This window comes from Neltuma alba, unplaced genomic scaffold (genome assembly GCF_004799145.2).
Source record: "Neltuma alba isolate B1F8T4 unplaced genomic scaffold, ASM479914v2 tig00002446_pilon, whole genome shotgun sequence".
NCBI lineage: Eukaryota > Viridiplantae > Streptophyta > Magnoliopsida > Fabales > Fabaceae > Neltuma > Neltuma alba.
In genome coordinates, this window is record NW_021632864.1 from 174,471 (window position 1) to 196,235 (window position 21,765).

At 33.0% G+C, this 21,765-nt stretch overlaps 1 protein-coding gene across 1 annotated transcript; it reads right to left on the minus strand.

The window, feature by feature from the left end:
• Positions 1-1,678: 1,678 nt before the first annotated feature.
• LOC114727504 (nodulation receptor kinase) lies at positions 1,679-21,586 on the minus strand. The gene is made up of 11 exons (XM_028914203.1): positions 21,576-21,586; positions 5,285-5,474; positions 5,130-5,212; positions 4,633-4,876; positions 3,874-4,443; positions 3,543-3,791; positions 3,293-3,456; positions 3,108-3,184; positions 2,878-3,025; positions 2,575-2,721; positions 1,679-2,480 (listed from the first exon to the last, which is right to left on the minus strand). Exons 2-11 carry the CDS (start codon positions 5,466-5,468, stop codon positions 2,247-2,249), a joined length of 2,100 nt encoding a protein of 699 aa, XP_028770036.1. The 5' UTR covers positions 5,469-5,474; positions 21,576-21,586; the 3' UTR covers positions 1,679-2,246.
• Positions 21,587-21,765: the final 179 nt, after the last annotated feature.

Sequence of the window (21,765 nt, forward strand, 5' to 3'; positions counted from 1 at the left end):
ATTAAGTGCGAAATTATGTTTTTGGGCTGGAATCCAATATTTTCTTAAATAAATAAAACTAATGTAAATTATAACAACATAATATTAAGTATTTTTTGTAATTAAACAATTTTAAAATCTTAAAATAAATATTTGCAAACATAAAATAAAATATATTTATTTTAAGGTTATTTATGTTCAAATTTAAAATTTTTTATTAAAATATTTTCAAATATTTGAGTTATATATATACAAGTTTTAAACACTATAAAATTTTTTGTGTTTTTTGGTCTTAAAAATAATCATAAGAGGTGAAGGATCACTTGGGAGAATAAAATAATGAATTTTTTATTTTAATTAAAGAGAGACATTCTGGTCACTTAACAACATTTACAAATTCTAAATTAGTACTCTTGTCATAATTAAGGATTTATTAAAAGTGTATGCCTTAATTTGTATTTAGGTATTTCAACTGAGTTTTATTGGAATTTTCCTAATTATTTATGATTAGGAAAATTGAAATAAATATTTATGATTAACGATATTAAAAATTGAAATAAATTGCAGGTTTTGAAAACGTAAAAATCTTTATAATTTTGGCAAAACGAAAGGGAGGACAGTAAAGGACACCATTCTAAATTTAAAAAAGGTAAATGCGTACCCCTAAACATTAATTTGATATAATATTTTTTTTTTAATTTTATAAAGTATTTTAGTTTTTACGGACATCAAAAAATTTTAAATGTTGAAAATATATTCTCAAATGCTGTCATAATAAATTTAATTTGTAAAATAACAATAATTGTTATGAAAAAATATCGTTTAAGACTAATGATGTTATGATGAGAAGACTGAAAAAAATACTTTAAAAATTAGGGACCAAATTCAAACTTTGTGTAATGTTATATGATTAAACGTGCACTTACGCCTGTATTATGTTCGGGTATTTCCGGGCTCAACCTCTCTTCCGTGTTTCCCAAAAAATGGATACTTGTAAAGGGGGGAAATCCGGCCACGGTTTCTCAAGAAAAATAGCGAAAAGGCCCGATAGCCACAAGTTGGGAACATATGCAGGACTGCACAACTGTGACTGCCCATGACGCCATGATGGCTTCAACACCTAGTTCTACGTGTACTAAATTCCGAACGGTTCTGAACACTTAATAATGGAAAATTTACGAAAAGACTTTTTTAAAAAAAAAATTTTGCGAGGAAATTATTATTTCTTTTGACTTTTTTAAATAAATATTCAGCTTATTACCAATCTCCTTGTCATGTTTAGATTTCTAATTACTGTACTCCAGTTCATTAGGGTTATTTTTAGACCCATGGGCTTTAACCTATTGATTGAGTTAATTATCATAAACCTCCGATTCTAAATATAAAACTCATATATACACTATAAAATGAGTCTTATATTTAGGAATGGATAAGTAATTGTATAATAATCATAACAAGCTAACCTAATTTGTCAAGTGGGAAACACATCTGTTCTGTTGAAAAAAGAATTTAACGGTTCTACCTTTTTTAAAAGGAAAAAAAACTGCTGTTATTGTTATTAAACAAATCTGATTTTTTTTAAAGTAAAAACAAATTTGATATTAAATGACTTGAGATCATGCTTACAGTTTCTCTCTCACGTGCTTTTGTAATCCTAACTAGAACATGATGCATTTGACCTCAATCATGTGAATGTCTGTGCAGGTGCAATTTCTCGATCCATACCAATTTTATCAACATTCTGTGCACTCAATACATGATAATCAATTAAGGAAAATGTCATAACGGAATAAAAGGGCTGCGCTTTCTCGTACCTTCGTTGAGAAGCTTTAAACCATTAAAAAAAAAAAAAAAGGACTAATGGCTGTTAAAAAAACAAAAATGAAAATGAAAAATGGCATGCCACATCTGAGGAGACCAAGGATATATGGACGTTAAACCAAGATGCAAATAAAGATCTACCCTACAGGAATATATACTCTTTCATTGTTCTCAACTCTCAAGTGGCCTACAAAATAGGCCGTTGAAACTTGGGGTTGGAATACGATTCCAAAGCTTTCATGAGACGTGGGAATGGACTCATTAACCCATCTCGTAGAAATAGCTAGAAAGTCAAGGAGGGGGCTAACCTCTTATTGGACCTCTCTTCCAAGACCCAGTCAGCGTCGCCGCAGAGTCTCTTAGAATCTAAACTAAGGGAAAGACAAGGGATAATATGAAAGTATAGAAAGAAATAGCCGCTATAAGTTAGCACTACCACGAATTGCTTAATCAAAACTTGACGAGCGACTCCATCTTCCTTGTAGATAGTCCTCTAATGAGACGCTCTGCTCAGAGCTACTTACAGAAACCGTATCATCGTCCAGGTCCAGCAAAGCAAGGTTCAGGTGGGACTGAATATTATTCAGTCCCCCATCGAGCGCATCAAGTTCTTCTGGTGCACCAACTTCTTGTTTTGCCCAACTTGTGACTTCATCATCACCATGCAGAAGTTTCAATATCTGACTCGAGAAAAATCATCAAACTTCAACTTCATGGCCAAAAACAAAAGGCACGAAATTAAGAATGAGGTAGATTTGAACAGAGGAGACTCACGACGCTGATTTGAGGTCGAGATTTAGGTGATCGTCTGAGGCAAAGGGTAGCAGCCAAACCCATTCTGTCAATCAGCCAATGTTCAGGATCGCCAAGGCTTGAATCAAGCAACTGGGAGAGCTTTCCATCCTTTAGAACTGGTCTTGCCTAAATATTGTCACAATTCACATTCCTTTTCAACACTTTGATACATTAAGACCAGGTGTCAAAGGATATTCAATTATTATTTTGGTAGACGTTGCATTTATTTTATTTTAGGTCACAGTTTATATGCTGAGTCTATAACAAAGGAGAAAAGCTTACCCACATCACAAGGCTCTCCTGGCCCTTAGGGGATTCGTTATTGATGGGCTTCCTGCTAGAAAGAAGCTCAAGAAGCACAACACCAAAAGCATATACATCAATTCTGTCAGTTACCCTACCATGCATAAAGTACTCTGGAGCCAAGTATCTGCCAGAAAAGAAAATGTTCAGAACCATAAAACATTTAAAGTTGATCGGTCCATAGAGAATTCAGAGGACATCATACACACCCAAAGGTTCCTGCCACATCAGTACAAGTAACATGGGATGAAGAAGAACCCCAGCTGGCCAGTCCAAAATCGGAGAGCTGAGAACAAATGACACACGGATTATAGAACAAGCATGGCTGGAATCTGAGTGTACTATATTGAAAACAAAACATAAGGAGTCAATGGAAAAAGGGAAACTACAGCACCTGAGGCTCAAAATTATCTGAAAGAAGGATGTTTGAAGATTTTACATCCCTGTGAATCACAGCCTGTGCACAGCCATTATGCAGAAACTCCAATGCCTCAGCAACACCCACAGCCACCTTATACCTCTCTTGCCAACCAAATTCATTAGAGTCCTTCTTATCACCTTCACCAAAAAACATGAGTAAGAAAGAAATTGGATTGTATAATGATTATGTAATTCCAAGCAGACAAGGCCAAATAAATATCTACCATGAATGTTCTCTTCTAGGCTTCCTCTTGTTAGAAAATCATAAACCAAAAGCAAATTATTGTCATCAAAAGAAAACCCAGATAAAGATATTATGTTCTTATGATGCAAAGTTGTGATGATCTCAATTTCCAGAAGAAACTCTTTGACCACATCTTCTGATGGCTTCAAAATTTTCACAGCAACCTCCTTGCCATCTGGAAGACATCCTTTATAAACATAGCTACTGCCGCCTTTGCCAACCAAATTTTCTGAAAACATCATTAAACTTCATTAAAACATATCAATCAGAAACAAAACAGGGGCAGGGATGTTAGTGAAATGAAAACAAACCAGGCGAGAAGTTAGCAGTTGCGGAAGCAAGTTCTTGGAAACTATACACTCTGCATGAGGATGAGTACTTCTCCTGTAAGCTGGACAATTCTTCATGAAAGTTACTGAAGCCAGAGTTAGAAGCAGATCCGAATGGCACAATGGCACCACTCTGCCCATCAAGGGTAGAATTGTCATTTTTGTCAATATTAATTTTTTTAAGATCCGGATGGACTACGGCTGATGAATGCCAGCTGGTCTGTTTAACTGCCCGTTGAAAAACATATGAATTGCTCACATACGACTTCTGCATGTGCTTTCTGGGCAGAAATACCTGGCGAAGGACAGACCAACCATGTTTAGACTGGTTTGATTCCTTAACCACAGTTGCACGACCATGACCGTCGCCAATTTTCTGGAACGGTACTAAAGCCAGTGAATCTTTCTTTTCCTGATCATCAGGCAAATCTTCAATAGCAGTACTCTCTGGAAGTGCTAACACCCTCTCACAACATTCACAGTTCCTCAGATTTGTCTTTGTACAAAGCTTGAAGGATTTTCTTGACAAAGCTGGGCCTTCATTTGGTTTTACTGCCATGATATTCAAATTAAATGTTTGTATTAATTCTCATATTTTTCTAATTGACTAATCACAGTTGCAAGCTTCGCTATAGAGAACATAACACTATACCTAGAACCAACTGAATTGAAAATAGCATTGCTCTTGGAAACAAAAGAATTAAAAATGCCAGAATGAGTATACATGAACAGAGGTACAACCTTGAACACCACATGTTTTTGTAGCCTCTCTGTGGAATGCAATTTTGCCATTGTCAACCGCAAAGACAGAGATGCATTTGGGCAATTTTTTCGCACAATACTTGGCAACGGATGCCGATGACCGGATTGTGTGATGCGTTTTGGAAGTCCCCACAATTACAGTTGATGCATTAAACGATTTCGCCTCCCGTACAAGAAGTTTCCGAGCAGACTCACCTCTACAGACTTTCAGCTTGAGATCAACCTGGGGAATGTTCAGCGGACTTGAGGCTCAAAACTCGCAATTAAAAAGAGAACGCACATGAGGATTTTTAGTTGTGAAAAGATGTCCACAATGTCATCCTCGTCTCTCAACAATTTAGAATATATAATTTTAATAATCACCCGAAACTAATCTCGAGAAACATCGCATTTGCCCAGAATGCAAGCAAACGATTAAAATAATGCCACAGAATGTGAAAACAACAAATAATGAAAGACTGAGAGCAGTACCCAACCTGCTTCAAGTTGCAGAAACCTTCGTAGACGGCGAGAACCGAATCAAAAGTATTTACAAGAGAGAGGAGCGATCCGGTACCCGCTGCACCAAAACAATCAGATTATACATAACCCAAAACCAAAGCAAAATCCAAGGTGAAAGAGAAATAGAGACCTGGCATACTGCCGATAACGTGAAGCGCAATGACATGGTCACCAGGCTCGGCCACTTTGACGAGAGCCCATGTGAGCAATTCCCTGCTCCGAGGATCCAACTTCACCCCAACGATGACCGTCCGACCACCGTCGCAGTCACCCGTCCCTTCGTCGGACGCCATGCTGTCCCCGGTCAGCTTCATTTACCTCTCTGTCGTACTTTACCTCTCTAGTGGTACCTCCAAGAGAAGGAGACGTGGGAAACGCCGTCGTTCCTCCCGCCTAGCCGAGTCGCTTTCCCTCCTTTCTCACTCTTATCGGTCTTTCCCACTCTCTGTATTGGGAATAGAGAAAACGAATCCTGCGCTACGATGGTGGCTATGGCAAAAACTGTCTCCGAAGAGAGGAATATTCGAGTGCTTCTCGGATCATTTTTTCTCATTATACCACTTTATCTTTACCGTTGGTTTAGTGGACCCCACTAAACCCAATGCTCCGTCTCTTGCCTCCAAAAAAGGAGTTCGTTAACGCCTAAAGTGCTGTAGGTATATCGCCGAGAAATAATTTTTTTAATAATATAAATCACAGAGAAATTATAAAATAACTGATTGGCCGCAAGAAATTACGATAACTTGGATCTTGTGGAGCAGTGCATTTGATTCAATTTTAATATTTTTTTATCTTAAAAATAATAATTTAGATTAAAAAATGGAATTAATAGTTAATTTGTGTCTTGTCTAAATAAGATTTCAAGTATTTAAATTAAATCTTAATGATATACATACGGCATATAAATCCCAAAGCAAGACTTGCGAAATTACAGTAGAGTCCATGCCAACAGAAAAGGAGTCCATAACGTTATAAAGATGATGATGATGAATTAAGAGTGTCACAGAAGAAATTGAAATACAAGTAGTTTGAAAATGTGGGGATGTCATAGTCGAGGACCATTTCAAAACCAAGAAGCTCCTACTAGAAGTACTATTATAATATTCGGATATATCATTTTTCTATAAACCAGTTAAGAAATTTGCTTTAATCTTTAAAAAAAGTTAATATAATATTTGGTCCCTCACATTTGTTTTCATTTGGTTTTAATTCCTCAAAGTTCAAACCATATGTTTTGGTTCTCTAAAGATAAAATTATCCAAGTTTTTAATGGTTATAGGGACTAATATTTTAAATGAAAAGAAACTTAAGAGACCAAAACCAAAATGAAGACAAATTTGAGGGACCAAAGTTTGTATTAACCCATCTTAAAGATAAAATTTTAATACACTTTATCCACTTTATCTACATTTATAGATTTTTTTTAGTTATATTTTGTATATATTAAAGGCACTTCCTATTTATGGAGATAATGATTAAAGTAAATTTTTTTAAAAAATAAAATACATTTATTGTAAATAATTAATTTAAATATTTTTTAATATATATAAATTAATTATCTAATTTTTATATTTTTTGGGTAAGAATTTTTATATTACTTTTGATTCTTAATATAAGATATAATTGATCATTTAATTTAAATTACAAACTAAATCTTATATGAAGATGAGAAGTACTTTTTTTAATTCTAAATACAAGACCTATTTTATAATATAAATTATAATAAAAAATTAATTTTGTATTTAAGATAGGAGGAGTAATATTTAGGATTGGAACGGATATATCAATATTTTGAGAAACAGACCAGGGCTTTAATTACCACCGAACATGTTGCGCGTGAAAGTTTGCTGCGGAATAAAATTGAGCGACCAATAAACGATGTTGCGAGTCAAATCATTCCAGGGGCTGCTTTTAATTTGGGGTCCATTAGGAGAATGATTTCACTTCTTTGTCATTCATAAATATAAATATATAATAATACCTCTTTTAATTTTTTTATTCAATTAATTAAAGAATTGGGGTATCCTATCGATTTCATATCAAATCATACATTATTACATGCCATTCTTGTGTTTTTATTGTGTAATCATAGCTCGTCTCTTCTTTCGTACATTTAGCTCTCTATTTATATTAAAATCACGCATTATTGTTAAAGTTTGTCAATTGAATTTTATATAGTCATGCTTAGTACGAGTGTTTTATTCTACTAACTTGAGGAAACTTGGGAATCAGTTTAAAACTTGAGTCTAAAGCTTTTAGCTTAAAAAAAAAAAACATAGAGCTGTCAATTTAAGGGCTGGACAAAAGGGAACAACGTATAAATACTAGGCTAAAAAAACACAATCTAAGTTTTCTAATATTATGAAGTACAATACTATGTTGCTTGTGATTTAGGTCTCGAATTTTGAAGTGCTTTATTTTTTAAAATGTTAATGACATATGAGAAATACTAATCAATTTTTTTAAGTAAGTACAAGTATCTTCTTATTAAAAAGTCTGTATCAAATCCTGAATATGAATAATTTTCTAGATGACAATTCAAATCTTAATTTGTCATATTACGAAGAATTAACTTCTTTTACTAGAGTCAATATTTCTCAATAAAATGGCAATTAATTTTTAAATTGAGAAAAGTTAGAATTGCGTATAAATGTATATATGATTCTATTAGCAGCCATTTCTCTCACACACACACACGTATATATAACATATAAATTAATTTTGAATTTTTTATTTACAAGGGCAAACATTAACGATTTAAAGTTATAATTTATAATAAGACTGAATTACCGATCTCTCACTTTGAGTCTCCATCCTATTCGGTTATTAGGTTAGCGGATGCCTTTTTTCCTTAGTGTGCGGAAAAATATGCTGGAGACACAACATAAACAAGAAAATAGAATAGTATAATGCTAAAAAAGTTTAGAAGCACCCAAAAATGCTTTTAAGAAACATTTTTAGTAAAATAAGACAAACTCCTCCATATATTTATTTTGTATATCGTAAAAATACTTTTAAAATTATGATTTTTATTCCATCTAAACACCTTTTAAATTTATTGAGCTTTGATGCGGATAGGAGGAGAATAAATTAAAAAATAATAGAGGAGAAAAATACCGTTCCGCTAGGAGGAAAAGCCAGAAAGGGCAGGAAGTGGTTGTAATGAGCACTACAGTACAAAGGGATTTGGTAATAGGGGATTGGTGGTCCCCATTTAAATAATTAACGTTCTACTAAAAAAGCACACAGAGAAAAAGCATGGTGTGGGCAGCTCAACTAGGAATTGTTTGGCCTTGCTTTGCTCTCGGCGTCCCACAAAATTTACACATTCTTTAATTCTTCATTTACCCCCACGCAATGAACCTTCTGCTTTATATAAATATATATAAATTTAATTCTTTATTTCTTAAAAGTGAATGGGGGTTCCTCATAATCATAATTAATTAAATGTATAATTGTACCCCAACATTGTTAACCTCGTAATAATAATACTAATAATAATGACGAGGACGGTCACACGTACTAATTATAGTGGGGATAGGATACCCCATGTGCCCAAAAAGTGCGAAACATACATAGTTGGGAAAGAAAAGAATAATGTTTCTGGTTACTCCTCTACTTAGAATTAAAGCCTCACAAACTTGGGAATTTTGTTTGCCTGGTTCTTCAAGAAACCAAACATGTGACACTCATGAGCCCTATAATCTGAAGCCCTGTTAAATGTAGAAATTAAATACTACATCCGATTCTAATTATAAGAGTTAGTTGATTAATTTAAGGAAATTAAAAAAGAAGTTAAGTAAGTTATTTATAATAAATATGTAATGTCTTTCCTAAAATATTATTACTAATCAAGTATATTGGCTAGAACTACCATTGTTAGGAAGACTAACTTGAGAAAAAATGCATAAATATGATAGGCAAAATGAACTAGAGTCTTATATTTAGGACTAAAATAAAAGTCAAACAAGGCCTTATATTAAGGACTGGAGGCAATACCTCTAGTTGAGGAGGTTACTTTGATTTTAAATATAATGTCTCAACTAACTTTATATCTCTCCGGTCAAAAAAAAAAAACTAACTTTATATCTCATGTTTATGATTTTATCTCCAAATCAATTTAATTAACTTATAAAATGATAAACTATTTACGGTTCTTAATTTAAGATCTAATTTATAGTTTAAGTGTAATCTGATATTATTTAGGGATATTTCAAAAAGATTATGTCACATATATTATAATTAATTAATTAATCTAATTTTTTTAATCTATTCAAAATAATTAAATAGTTTTTCTATTAAGGATAAACGATAGTAATTAATTTGTAAAAATTAAAAAATATTAGTTAATTTAGATATTTTTGTAAAAAATGTGTGTTAATTTCTCTCCTTTATTTGCCAGCATGTTAGTTTCTATAATTAAAATGTTCTCTTTGATCATTCATATTAGACTAATTCATTTATGAAGATCTCCTTACTACATACTACCTCTGATTCTTAATATAAGAGTTGGATGACTAATTTGAATTTTTTTTTTATGACTTCATAGTTATCCCTTGAAATTAACAAGGGATTGTTTCCGCATGAAGTTGCAATAAAATATTTAATATTAAGTGAAGATTAGATCTTATATCAAGCCAATTGTCAAGTTAATTACATAATTAATTCTAACAAGAGTTATAAAATACTTTGTAATGATATGCACATCTAAATAATCCCCCTTCTGAGTTCTAATAATAATAATTATTATAATTATAATAATAATAAAATTTCACATGGATCTTTTTGTTTAATTTTAGTTGGTCTTCTTCCATACTCATCTTCTTCACATGGCGCAAATATTCCTATTAACGTGGAGGGTGATTGTGATTCCATGCCCTCTCTCCCACACCACTTGCAATTCCACGCCCCATTTAAAAAGTTAAATTTAAAATTCCATTACATTTACACCTAATGCAACCATAAAGTTAGTATATAAAATAATTAAATACTTTGGTAATTAAGTTGAGTGGAAATGACTCAATTATCCTTATATAAGGCTGGGTTTTTTTTTTTTTTGCCAGCTATATAAGGTTGGGCTGAAGTCTTGTAATGGAATCAATCACACATAGAAAGAGGTATCCTAATTGAACTTAATAATGACATGGGAAATTGATATAATTGTCCTAATCAAATACTAGTGCAGCATTGATCTGACCAATCAAGTAAAATAGAGCCAAAACTTGAAATTTTATATTTTTAATTAATATTTTTCTATAGTAAAGTTTGGATGCGTTAGTTCCCAGTTTCATTAATAAGGCCAATATAAGTTTCATGATCAAATTACTTACTAAGGTATTATTTACTTGTACAAGCAAAAATTTTCATGATCAAATTACTTACTAAGGTATTATTTACCTGTACAAGCAAAAATTATTTCTGCAGTAAATATGAAGATAATATGGGTTCAAAAGAAGAAAAAAGGGGACGAAAATGCTGATGCTAACATTTTAAAACAATATAATTTTAAATCATCAGTTTAAAAGGAAAACTAATTGGTCCCTGATTGTCACTCAATTAAGAGTAAAAAAGTCAAAAAGAGAGTCAATTTTTTACTTGATGCAACTTAGTATTTTAAAAAAAAAAAATTGACTTGATTAAAATTTAAGTCATAAACTTTAATCATTCAAAACATTAATCTCTAACACTTGAGAAATAACTTTAGTCCTCATAGTTTTATTTTTCAAAATGTAGGAACTAACAGTTCAAATAATTAAAATCACAACAGTCAAGCTATACTGAGGGGGTGTTTGGATGGAATCAAACCATAATTTGGAGAATAGATTTTACGAAAAAATAATTCTGATAAAGTGAGTGTTTAGATAGTTGTTGTCAGAAGCATTTTTTATATATGCAAATTACTAAAAAAGATATAAGTTAATATGATAATTGCATAAAAGATAGATTTTATAGTATATTTTAACTTGAAGGAATAAAATTGTTAATAATATATTTTTACCAAAATAATTAATAATATATAAGATAATGTAATTAATAAATAATTAATATGTGTATATATATTTATAAAATATAAGATTAAATATGTTTATAAAAAAATAATTGATGGATGTTAAAGTCACATTATCATTGAGATCTACTTTGACAGGCACAATTATATTCTCCAATTTGAACCCGAAACAGAATAGATTCACTTTTTCTGAAACCATGGCTTTAAGCCCAAAACTATGACTTGTGTTTCTTCCTTCATGTTTGGCAATTTCTTTTTTCCCAAATCATGGTTTGGACAATTACCCAACAAGCCTGAGCTAAAATTTAAGGGCTAGATTTTTAGAGACTCAAAGCTACAAGGAACAAATAATTAATTTTCTGCTATTCAAATCTTCATGTTTTTAGTACTATTTGGGTTCTCAGTGTACGACCTAATTGAGAAGTTAATATTGATCATATGTGTAAGACCTATTTAACATGTTTATCAATTTTTTTTTTCAAATTAACCCTATCGATATTTTCAAATAATAATTAAGTAAGAGAGAAATAGAGGGTAATTAAGAAAGATACTTAGGGTGTTTTAGGAAAAAAATATATCACATTAACTAATTTAACTAATATTTTTCATTTACTTAAATTAGTTAATTAGGTACTACCTCCAGTCCTAAATATAAGAGTTAATTGGAAAATACCGTAATCTATTTTGTTTTCTAAATTTATAATTTGTTTTAAAAAATATCCTTATTAATTATAAGGTATTTCTACTCAAGTGTAATTCCAATTTACATGATTGAATAAGAGTAATTTAAAAAACATAGTACAGATTTATTATAAATAACTAACTTAACTAATTTTTTTTTTTTTTTTGAAATTAACTATCTAATTTTTATATTAAGGATTGGACGCTGTATTAACAATCAAGGGAGTAATACTTATGATCATGACAAGAAATCAAGCTGAGTCACATGGGATGCAGAGCCAGCCGCCCAGCCCAAAATGCCCAATCAAATGAATAATGCGTTTCTTAAAAAAGAAACTTGATTTAGTTCAACCTAATTTATTTGGCAAAAAAAAAACATAAAATCTAATTTAATCTTGTAATATCAATCAAACCGTTGAAGATTGGTGGCCTTATGTCACAATGAACTGAACATTTTTCATAAGCTGTTAAACATGAGAGTATATAGGTTTGATCCTCCATAAATATGGTATGTGCGTGGGATCTTTTTCTTATAAAAAGAATGGGGGAAAAAATCCATTGAACCTGATCTACCCAAAAAGCAGAAGATGCCGAATTTTGCAACACCCAATGTTCATGCTTTAATTTTATAAATGAATTACTATATCTGATAAAAAAAATTAAAAAAAAAAACAGTTCACTTTTATGCTCTGCTTGGATTGAGTGAAAATGAGAGAGGAAAGAAAAGTGGAGTGGAAAATAGGAGAGGATTGAAGTTTTCCCTGCTTGGATGAGAAAGAAAATAGGAGAGAAAGAAAAAGTGGAGGGAAAAATATAGTGGGCCCCATACCCCATTTTCCTCTCAAAATTTCTCTCCACATATGGAGAGATTTCCACTGCTTCGGTTCATTCCCCTCATTGCCCTCTCCCGCCAAGCTTGCATCGGTCCTCATCCTTTCCTGCGCCAAACGCTCATTGTCTGATCTCCCACCTCCTTCCTCGCTGCCGTCTCAGCCGCCCCCAACCTCCCATTCTCCGCCACAACTCTGCAACATCTCCCGCTGCACCATTAAAATATATATATATATATATATATATCTTCAATACACGCAAGAAACCATATAAACACGAACACATATAAACAAGGAAGGAGATATAATAGAGATTGCTGGGAGACAAAACCTGATGAGAAGGAGAAGGGGGTTGGTAGAAATCTTAGCCATATTATTATGGAGGAAGAAGTTCTGGGCAGTTTGGAAGTTGCAGAGAATGGAGTTTATAAATAAGGTCATCGCGAAGTATAGGTTTCCAGCTGCCATTCGTAGTTATATAGAATTAATCCCGTGTGACAATTTTGGATTATTTAGTTTCCTTGCCAATTAATTATAATTATAATAAGGACATTTTAGTCATTCTGATATTTATACATTTTCTTTCCTCCCTGTTTTCTCTCACTCATCCAAGCACGATGAGTGATAATATTTTCCTTTCAGTTTTCTCTTCTCCCCATTTTCTTTCCTCTCATTTTCTTTCCCCCTAACTTTTCTTCTCATCCAAGCAGGGGGTTACATTTAAAATAATTGAGTAGCAAAAGAGCGTGTCTTTGGGAATAACATGGGAAGAATTTAAAAACCAGAGGGAAAAAGGCAATTTTATTGCGAGAATGCGGTCGAAATTGCAGTCCACGGAGCCAGTGGGAGAATTTGTCAGCTATAGAATCCTACACTACATTATTATGCCCTTTTATTTTCTTTCTATTTCATTTTTTTTCCTTTTTTCTTTAGCTTCCCTCTTTTCCACACGCGCCTTTTTTCTCCCTCTAAAAAAAAGATGAAAAAATTTAGGCTCCATTATTTTTGAACTGTGTCAGCTAAGCACCACTTTTTTGACACACAAATATTTTTTCAATTGAAAAGGAGTTATAAAGAAAGGAAAAGCAAAGCACACAATCCTTGAAGAAAATAAAATAAAGCATAGAATACCTACATCGTAGGTGTTCCCGGTTCTCTCCTTATTTTTGGGTCCTGGCCTGCTTAAACATTACTCTTCCGGTCCTTAATATAGGACCCAATTCTTGAGTTGGTTTTGGTCTTAAATATAAGACCCATTTATCATATTTATCAGTTTTATCTAAATTACCCTTATAGACACTCCCTCAACCATAATCAAATAGAAGAGGGAGATGAGGTATTAAAAAAGATGATTATGGTGTTTTAGGAAAAATGTGTCACTTTTCTTATAATTAACTAACTTACCTAACTTCCTTAATCTAATCAAATTAGTTAAATGGGTCTTACATTAAGGACCGGAGGAGTATTTTATTCATGCCAACTAAACTAAAAGTTTCTTCGTTGTAGTTAAGTCATTGGCCAATCATCACAACTTGGTCCTTCAATATTTTTTTAAAATCTGAGATAGGATCGGAGACGGGGTCTTCAAGATTATAGAATAAGGAGGACGATTAGTGTTTTCCAGCAGCATTTTCCGGTGTAAGAAGTGAATTTCTATGCGACATTGGGAACTCAGCTCATGGTGGCTGTATATTTCTTAAAATAAAGACGTAACATTTCAGAATATATGCATATACACACACATTCTTTTAGTTTTCTAAATATAAGATTCATTTTATCATGTAATTTACACTATAAAATGAATCTTATATTTAAAATTGTATGAGCATATGTATATTTTTAAATCGTTAGAAATTAGAAATAACTGTACCGGATTTAAACACAAGATATATAGAGCACCGACTATTTGCCTTCTATTTAAGACATCCATCAAAAAGCTCAACAAATTAAGAGCAGTTGGGAACTGGAATATTGGTAATTCGCATATTAGTCAAGTATGAAAAATACTAAAAGTACTTAAAACAAGTATTTTTTACATAAACCAAGACAGTTTTTTTTTCATATACTTATTCTTGTATATTATAAAATCACTTCTTAAAAGCTAATCTAAATTTGGTGCAGTATGAAAAAGGTTAAATGGAGACTATTACTGGTTTAAACTATTAATAAAATCACTTTTATTAATGAATTTTTTTGAGAAAATAATTGTAGATTTGTAAGGTAAAATAAATTGATATCTTTTAGTTTGCATAAAGATACTGCTGGAACATTTGTTTCTAGGAGTGCTGTCTTTTAGGTTTTTGTTGTTTGGACCTTAGCTTTGTTTCTAATAAAAAAAATAAATTAAGATTTTATATTTCGAATCAGAACATATCTTTCAATAGCTTAACACGGTCCTACATTTAAGACCTAAAGAAACATTTAATTTGGGAGCATTTAAGTGGACAAAGGCAATGACGATATAATGTTATCCAAATGTTTTTTTTAAAAAAAAAGATGCACCTTGATGAAAAGAGGTTTAATTAGAACATGACAAAATAGCTGACCGGGACGTGCTTTGGTGGGGCTTTTAGTTTGGGTTGCCGGTACACAATCCAGTGAATCGAAATTGTTACGCTCAGTCCCTCCTGGGTCACATGATCATTTAGATTTGGCAAATCTATATGGTTTCATGATGTCCGACCCACCCATGTGCCACACTAACATTTTTCTCAATCTGCAAGCCAATGGATCCAAACAGTACACTTATACTATCACTCACAAACAACACTGTTGTTAACACAGTGGACCGGCGCTAAACAGTAAACACACCAACCAAAAGGAACCCGCTTGACTTTTGGAATTTATCTAACTAAATGTCGGTTCACACTATTTAGTACTCTTCTAGTCCTTAATATAAGACCTATTTAACTATTTGATTAGATTAAAGAAGTTAGGTAAGTTAGTTAATTATAAGAAATGTGACATGTTTTTCTTAAAACACCATAATCATCTTTATTAATACCCTCTCTCCCTCTTCTACTTGATTATGGTTAAGGGAGTATCCATAGGGATAATTTAGAGAAAATTGATAAATATAAGAAATGATTTTTATATCTAGGACCAAAATCAACTCAATAATTGGGTCCTATATTAAGAACTGGATGAGTATTTTTTTAATTTATGAATAATACAATTTGCTCTTATGTTTTTAAAATTGATGATTATATTCATATTTTTATCAAGGGACATAAACCGGGATTTTAATATAAGAGACGACCGACATATTGGGCATCCCCTTTTCCCTGCCCCATGTTGCTTGGTGACAATCTATATCGTGCTATCCCAGCGAAACAATTAACTGAGGCACCAAGTTCAGGGCTGTTCAAAGCGACTGTTATCCGACGACGAAAGATTTTCGTTGAAGGCATTATCATGCTCCCACTTATGAAGCAGTTCCGTATTACCGTCATGAATCTTAAAATGCAACAAGTGGAGGCCTTTCCCGGAGCCCAAATTCAAGCATGCAACAAGTGGAGGCCTTTCCCGGAGCCCAAATTCAAGCATGCAACTAGTGCTGGCTTGGTTTAAAGAATATGCGAAACGACTATTTGATAAAACTTTTAATATGTGCAACTACCACATGACTACTTTGAGAAAAAAAAAAAATGATAAATAAAATGAATCGATATCTTATATTTAGGACCGGATATAGTATGTAAGAGAATGTTATAAGACTGGGAGATATAATTTAATCTTACATCATTGATGTAACATAATTTAGTCATCGATGTTCAGTTCACTGCACGTATTTTTTTGCTAAAACATAAGTATCTTCCTATTTAAGGCACTGTTGAGTAATAAATGTGGGCACCTCTCCTAGCAGGGATTTGAACATTGATTCACTATGTTATGAGAGACTAGTTTTTTCTCCTAGAGCTAACTCTTGTTAGTTCACTGCACGTATTGGCTACTCATCTTAAGTTTCAGAATAATCAACACTATATATAAGCTTCTACTTCTTCGTGACCAAGATGAAGAGAGCCCCACTTATATTGGGTTTGGGCCGTAGTCTACCAAAGTATAAACCCACACATAATTGTGGATCCCGCCAGACTTTAAGTGCCAGAATGATGGGCAACGTTAATGATGATGACGATGGTAACACGGTTGGCAACCTCTTTCCTTGTGTGCTTTTCGTTGGCCAATAATAAGACACAAGCTGACATATAATTGAACGAAGAAAGAAGGTTGTGATGGACATGATGACCCTCACAATTCTCCAAAATACATGACGTTCCCAGAGTACATTATGAAATATGATGAAGCTTCCCATATGCCTCACTAAATAAGAAGGTCAAATGATGACTATGGTGCACTCGAGTGTAAAAAAGACCAAGTATTTCTTGCAACCACCAACGGAATAATGTTTTCATATGCTGCATTTTATCCCAGGACAAATATCCTTAAATTATAATCCCTCTCATTATTAATATAAGAACTAAATGGCTAATTAATTTTTTAGCCAAAAACATAACTGATTTATGAATATTTAAAAAATTAACTAAATTAATTATTTGTAACAAATATACAAAACACCATTTCTAATCATATACATCGTAAGTATCTTTTGATGAAAATTCCTTATTATATGCACTTAATAGAAATATTTTGAAAAGAAATTATAAATCTTTTTATATACACTGAAAACCACTGATTGTGGATCAAAGCTAGCATGTACATGCACAGATTGATCATTAGAATAGAGTTTCTCAAATGAAATTCATGCTGGTTTCACTTAAAACATGAGGGTTTTTTTTTTTAAAATATCCTTAACAACCAAGTGAAAACTTGTTAAAATAATGGGATTTGATTAAGGTGGCGGCGTTATCCTTGAATTGCGTGAATTTTGATTGGACTTCTAGTCAAGTTGGGGATTGTTGGAGTGTGGAATTTTGGCAATTTGCAGAGAATGAAGGGACTCCGGGGAAATGGATCAATGATATGAGAGCGGACTGGTTCCCGCTGGATTGTTCGAGTTCAAGCCCAAGGGCGCGCTTTTTTCCCCGCACGTGCTGCGTTTCGTTTGGTGATTTCCCTGTTCATTTGGTGCCACCTCTTATTCTTAGAATTTTTTAATATTTAATTTAGTCTTAAATATAAAATATCAATTCATTTATTTTTAATATATATTTATTTTACTTTCAAATAATCCCTATAATAGTCACATATCTGTATATATTAATAATAATTCAAACATACATAATTAAAGATTAATAAGAATATTTTAAAAAAGATAATATTTATTTATTATAAATAACTAATTTAATTAATTTTTTTAATCTTCTCAAATTAGTCAATCAGATTTTATATTAAGAATCAGAAGTAGTATATAAAAAAAATATAAAATTAAAAAATATACCAATTATAAAACTTCGTATTTAACTTTCGAAATATTTTTTTTTTTAATGACAGGTTGGTGACATCCTGTGTAAATAATGCAAACTTTAAGATTATTAATAGGAGATTATAAGGCTCGAGGTTACAAAGGAAAAAAAATTAAAATCTTAACTCTCTTAGACTTCATCAAATCTTTGTTTTTTTTTTAAACTTTTATCTTTTAACTAAGTTTTTTATATTAATTATTTGGATTTTTTTTCACCTTCCACTATTTGGGAAGTTTAAGATTTAAGGTTAAAGAGTATATAAAAAAATTAAGGTTAAACCATCGTATCATAGGGAAATGAATTTTTTGCCTCTATAATTGATTTTTAAATTTCAATCCTCATAATCTAATATGAACTTATTTTTTGAAATTATCTTTATATTAACATCATTATGTCATAACCTAAAGGTTAATAATTAATTCAATCAAGGAGATCCAATTCACATATAACTAAAACAACACTTTATTTGCCGTGAATACGCACGAAACATTCATATCAATATTTAAATTGATACACTAGCCCGTAAATAAATAAATAAATAACCGCGAAAAATAATAAAGCTTTTATACGATGGAAAAGATGAAATCAAATTTAAATAAAACATACAGGTATTATGAATTCGAAAAATTTAATGGCACAAATCTGTCTGCAATTTATGGGAGTGTGAGAGATATTAGTGATTTGGATTAATAATTGTTTGGGCCAGTACATATAGCCCACATATGTTATACAGCCAGCTGGGCTGAGCCCAAAACAGTGACTTCTCATACCCATTTTGATTTTGATTTTGGTATTTGTCATAAAAATATATTCATATCATATAATTTTTTTAAAAAAATATTTGTGCATTGCAACTGATGTTGTTTCAGATGAATATGTCAATACTAATAGGAATTTTGACATGTTCATTATTTAACAGCTTACATAGGACATTTTAAAGAATGATAATTTATATACCAAATATTAATATGTAAGTACTCCTATATCACTAATCTTTTTTCTTTCACCATATAAAAAAACTCAAAGAAAAGGTTACTTGAGATTATTACTTGTCAAGTTCGACAAAAGGTTCCTGACATGGCACTTGAACCCTTATTTCCTAGGTTTAGTGTGGACAAGGACAACTTTCAGAAAGATGTGTTGCTCTTGTCAGAAAGAAGTCTCCTTATTCAAATGTACAAGCTTAATTCTAATGGTATTCAGATTGATGAGAAAGCTAGCTCCCAAGAGGCAGTTGGTGCTGTGCAATTAGAGCTGGATGAAGTCCAAACTTGTATTCGTTCCTGGGCTTTTGGTACACCTTTAGACGAGGTGATTAATTACAGAAATGCCAACAAGAGAAAAAGCCTTGGTGGAGCTTTCTGGCATAGCCTTAAACATATCCTCCGAAAATCTAGTTCAAATAATGGCTGTCATGCAGTCTCTGAGAAGGTTACTTCGAGCAGCGAGAGTAAGCATGCACGACTTGTTGAATTTCTCAGATCGAGTGATGCAGTTAAACTAACATTACATGCCTCAACTGTAAAGTTATCTTCGTATCGAGCATGGCCAAATATGCATGACAGCCGATTTGCTCTTTATAAGCTCCGCATGCCAGTTCCCACAGTTGACCAAGAATACGCAGGTCTTTGGGGAGGTGCTGCTACGGAAGACCAAGCCAAATGTATGATGCAGTGTCTAGAGAGCTTCTATAAAGCTTCGAGTGAATTAGTTAGTAGAAGCAAATCTTCCATTTACTTCTCTCCTAGAGTCAATGCAACAACCAAAAATAAGATTAAAGGGATAACGCAGATGAAGGTAACCAATGATGTTGGTAGATATCTTGGCTTCCCTCTCACTAGAAAAAGAAAATTCACTGAGTCTTTTCTTTTCAGTATGTAGTTGACAAGGTAAGATCTAAATTATCTGCTTAGAAAGCAGATAGTTTATCTATGGCAGGGAGAATAATCCTTACAAAATCTGTCTTGAGTACTATACCTCTATATCCAATGCAAGTGGCTGGAATCCCTACAAAAATCTGCAATGAAATTGAGTGCTTATAGAGGAATTTCATTTGGGGTCATAAACAAGATAAAAATAGGTTTCCAACTTATAGGATGGGAGCAATTGACTCTTCCAAAGTCTCACGGTGGGCTGGATTTCAAAAATTTACCAGCACTTAATATGGCTTGTAGTGCTAAACTGGCTTGGCAGTTAATTACTGGAGAGACTGGGCTATGGACTGAAGTATTAGCGCATCGATATTTGCAGCTGGAGGACGAAAACCTCTTGTCGGTCAACAAAGGGGACTCGAAGATATGGAGATTCATTTGTTCAAGCAGTGATTTAATTGAAAAGGGCATTCGATGGCATGTAAGAGATGGGAAATCAGTAAAATTCTCTACTGATTATTGGCTACTACCGGACAAGACTATAAAGGAGTTGTGCAAAAGACCTCTCTCTATAGAGGAGGAAAATAGTGCGGTTGCATATTGGACTGTGCATAACTATTGGGATTTGCAGAAATTAAAACTATTATTGATGAAGATATCATTCAATGTTTAATTAGCATTTTACCTCCCCTTGAGGAGGCTGAAAGTGATTTCATTTCATGGAAAGCATCGAGTAACAGGGAATTTAGCCTCAAAAGCGCCTATTACCTCTGTAAAGAAAATCCAGAAGACATGTATCACCCAACTTACAAGCTTATATGGAGATGGAAAGGAGTTGAAAGAGTGAGAGTTTTCCTTTGGAAGGCTCTCAACAACAAATTGCCAACCAAAGTTTGGAGAAGTTGCTGGACCTTGCGAATCACCCAAATGCACCTACTGTAATTCAGGGGATGAGGAAACATTGCATATACGGAGGGACTGTGATTATGCCAAGCAGATATGGTTAAGTCTTATTGATAGTAAGTATATTGGCTCTTTCTTTACCTACTCCTTCAGAGATTGGTTCACGGTTAATTTGAGAAAGTTGGAAGGCAACCCTGAATCGGTTCATTGGTATCTTATGTGGGGTTTAGTTGTGTGGAATTTATGGCTGTGGCGGAACAAAGTAGAATTTGAGCCTGGTTTTATTCGGCCTCTCAATCCTGCTCAGTTCCTTAAGCATAAATGGAAGGATTACTGCTTTAACTGTCTGAATGAGGATAAAAAGGATAGTCAGGAAGAAGTGGCTGCGAACTGGACTTTACCCTCTACTGGATGGATCAAACTTAATGTAGATGGTGCAGCGATGGCATCTACATCACAAGCAGGGTGTGGTGGAGTCTTTCAAGACTCTGCAGGAATGTGGATAGCTGGGTTGTTGACTAAGCTTGGACGGTGCAGTGCTTATGAAGCAGAAGAATGGGCCTTATCTAAAGGTCTGCATATGGCATTGGATTTTGGATTTAAGAAGATTATTGTTGAATCAGATGCCAAGCAACTATTGGACAATCTGAGGCCTGAGACGAGACGTTTGCATGGTAGTCTAGTTCTCAACAAGATTAAGGACCTCCTTCACTTTACGTGGGAGGTTAAACTCACTTATATTCTTAGAACCTGCAATGGTGTGGTCGACTCTTTGGCTAAGAAAGGAATTGCGGAGACTGTCGTCTTTGAGCTGTGCCCTTTTGACCTTCAGGATTTGATGAAGAAAGATTTAGTGGGAGCTAGTCCCTAGTGTTTTTAATTTTGGTTTTGTA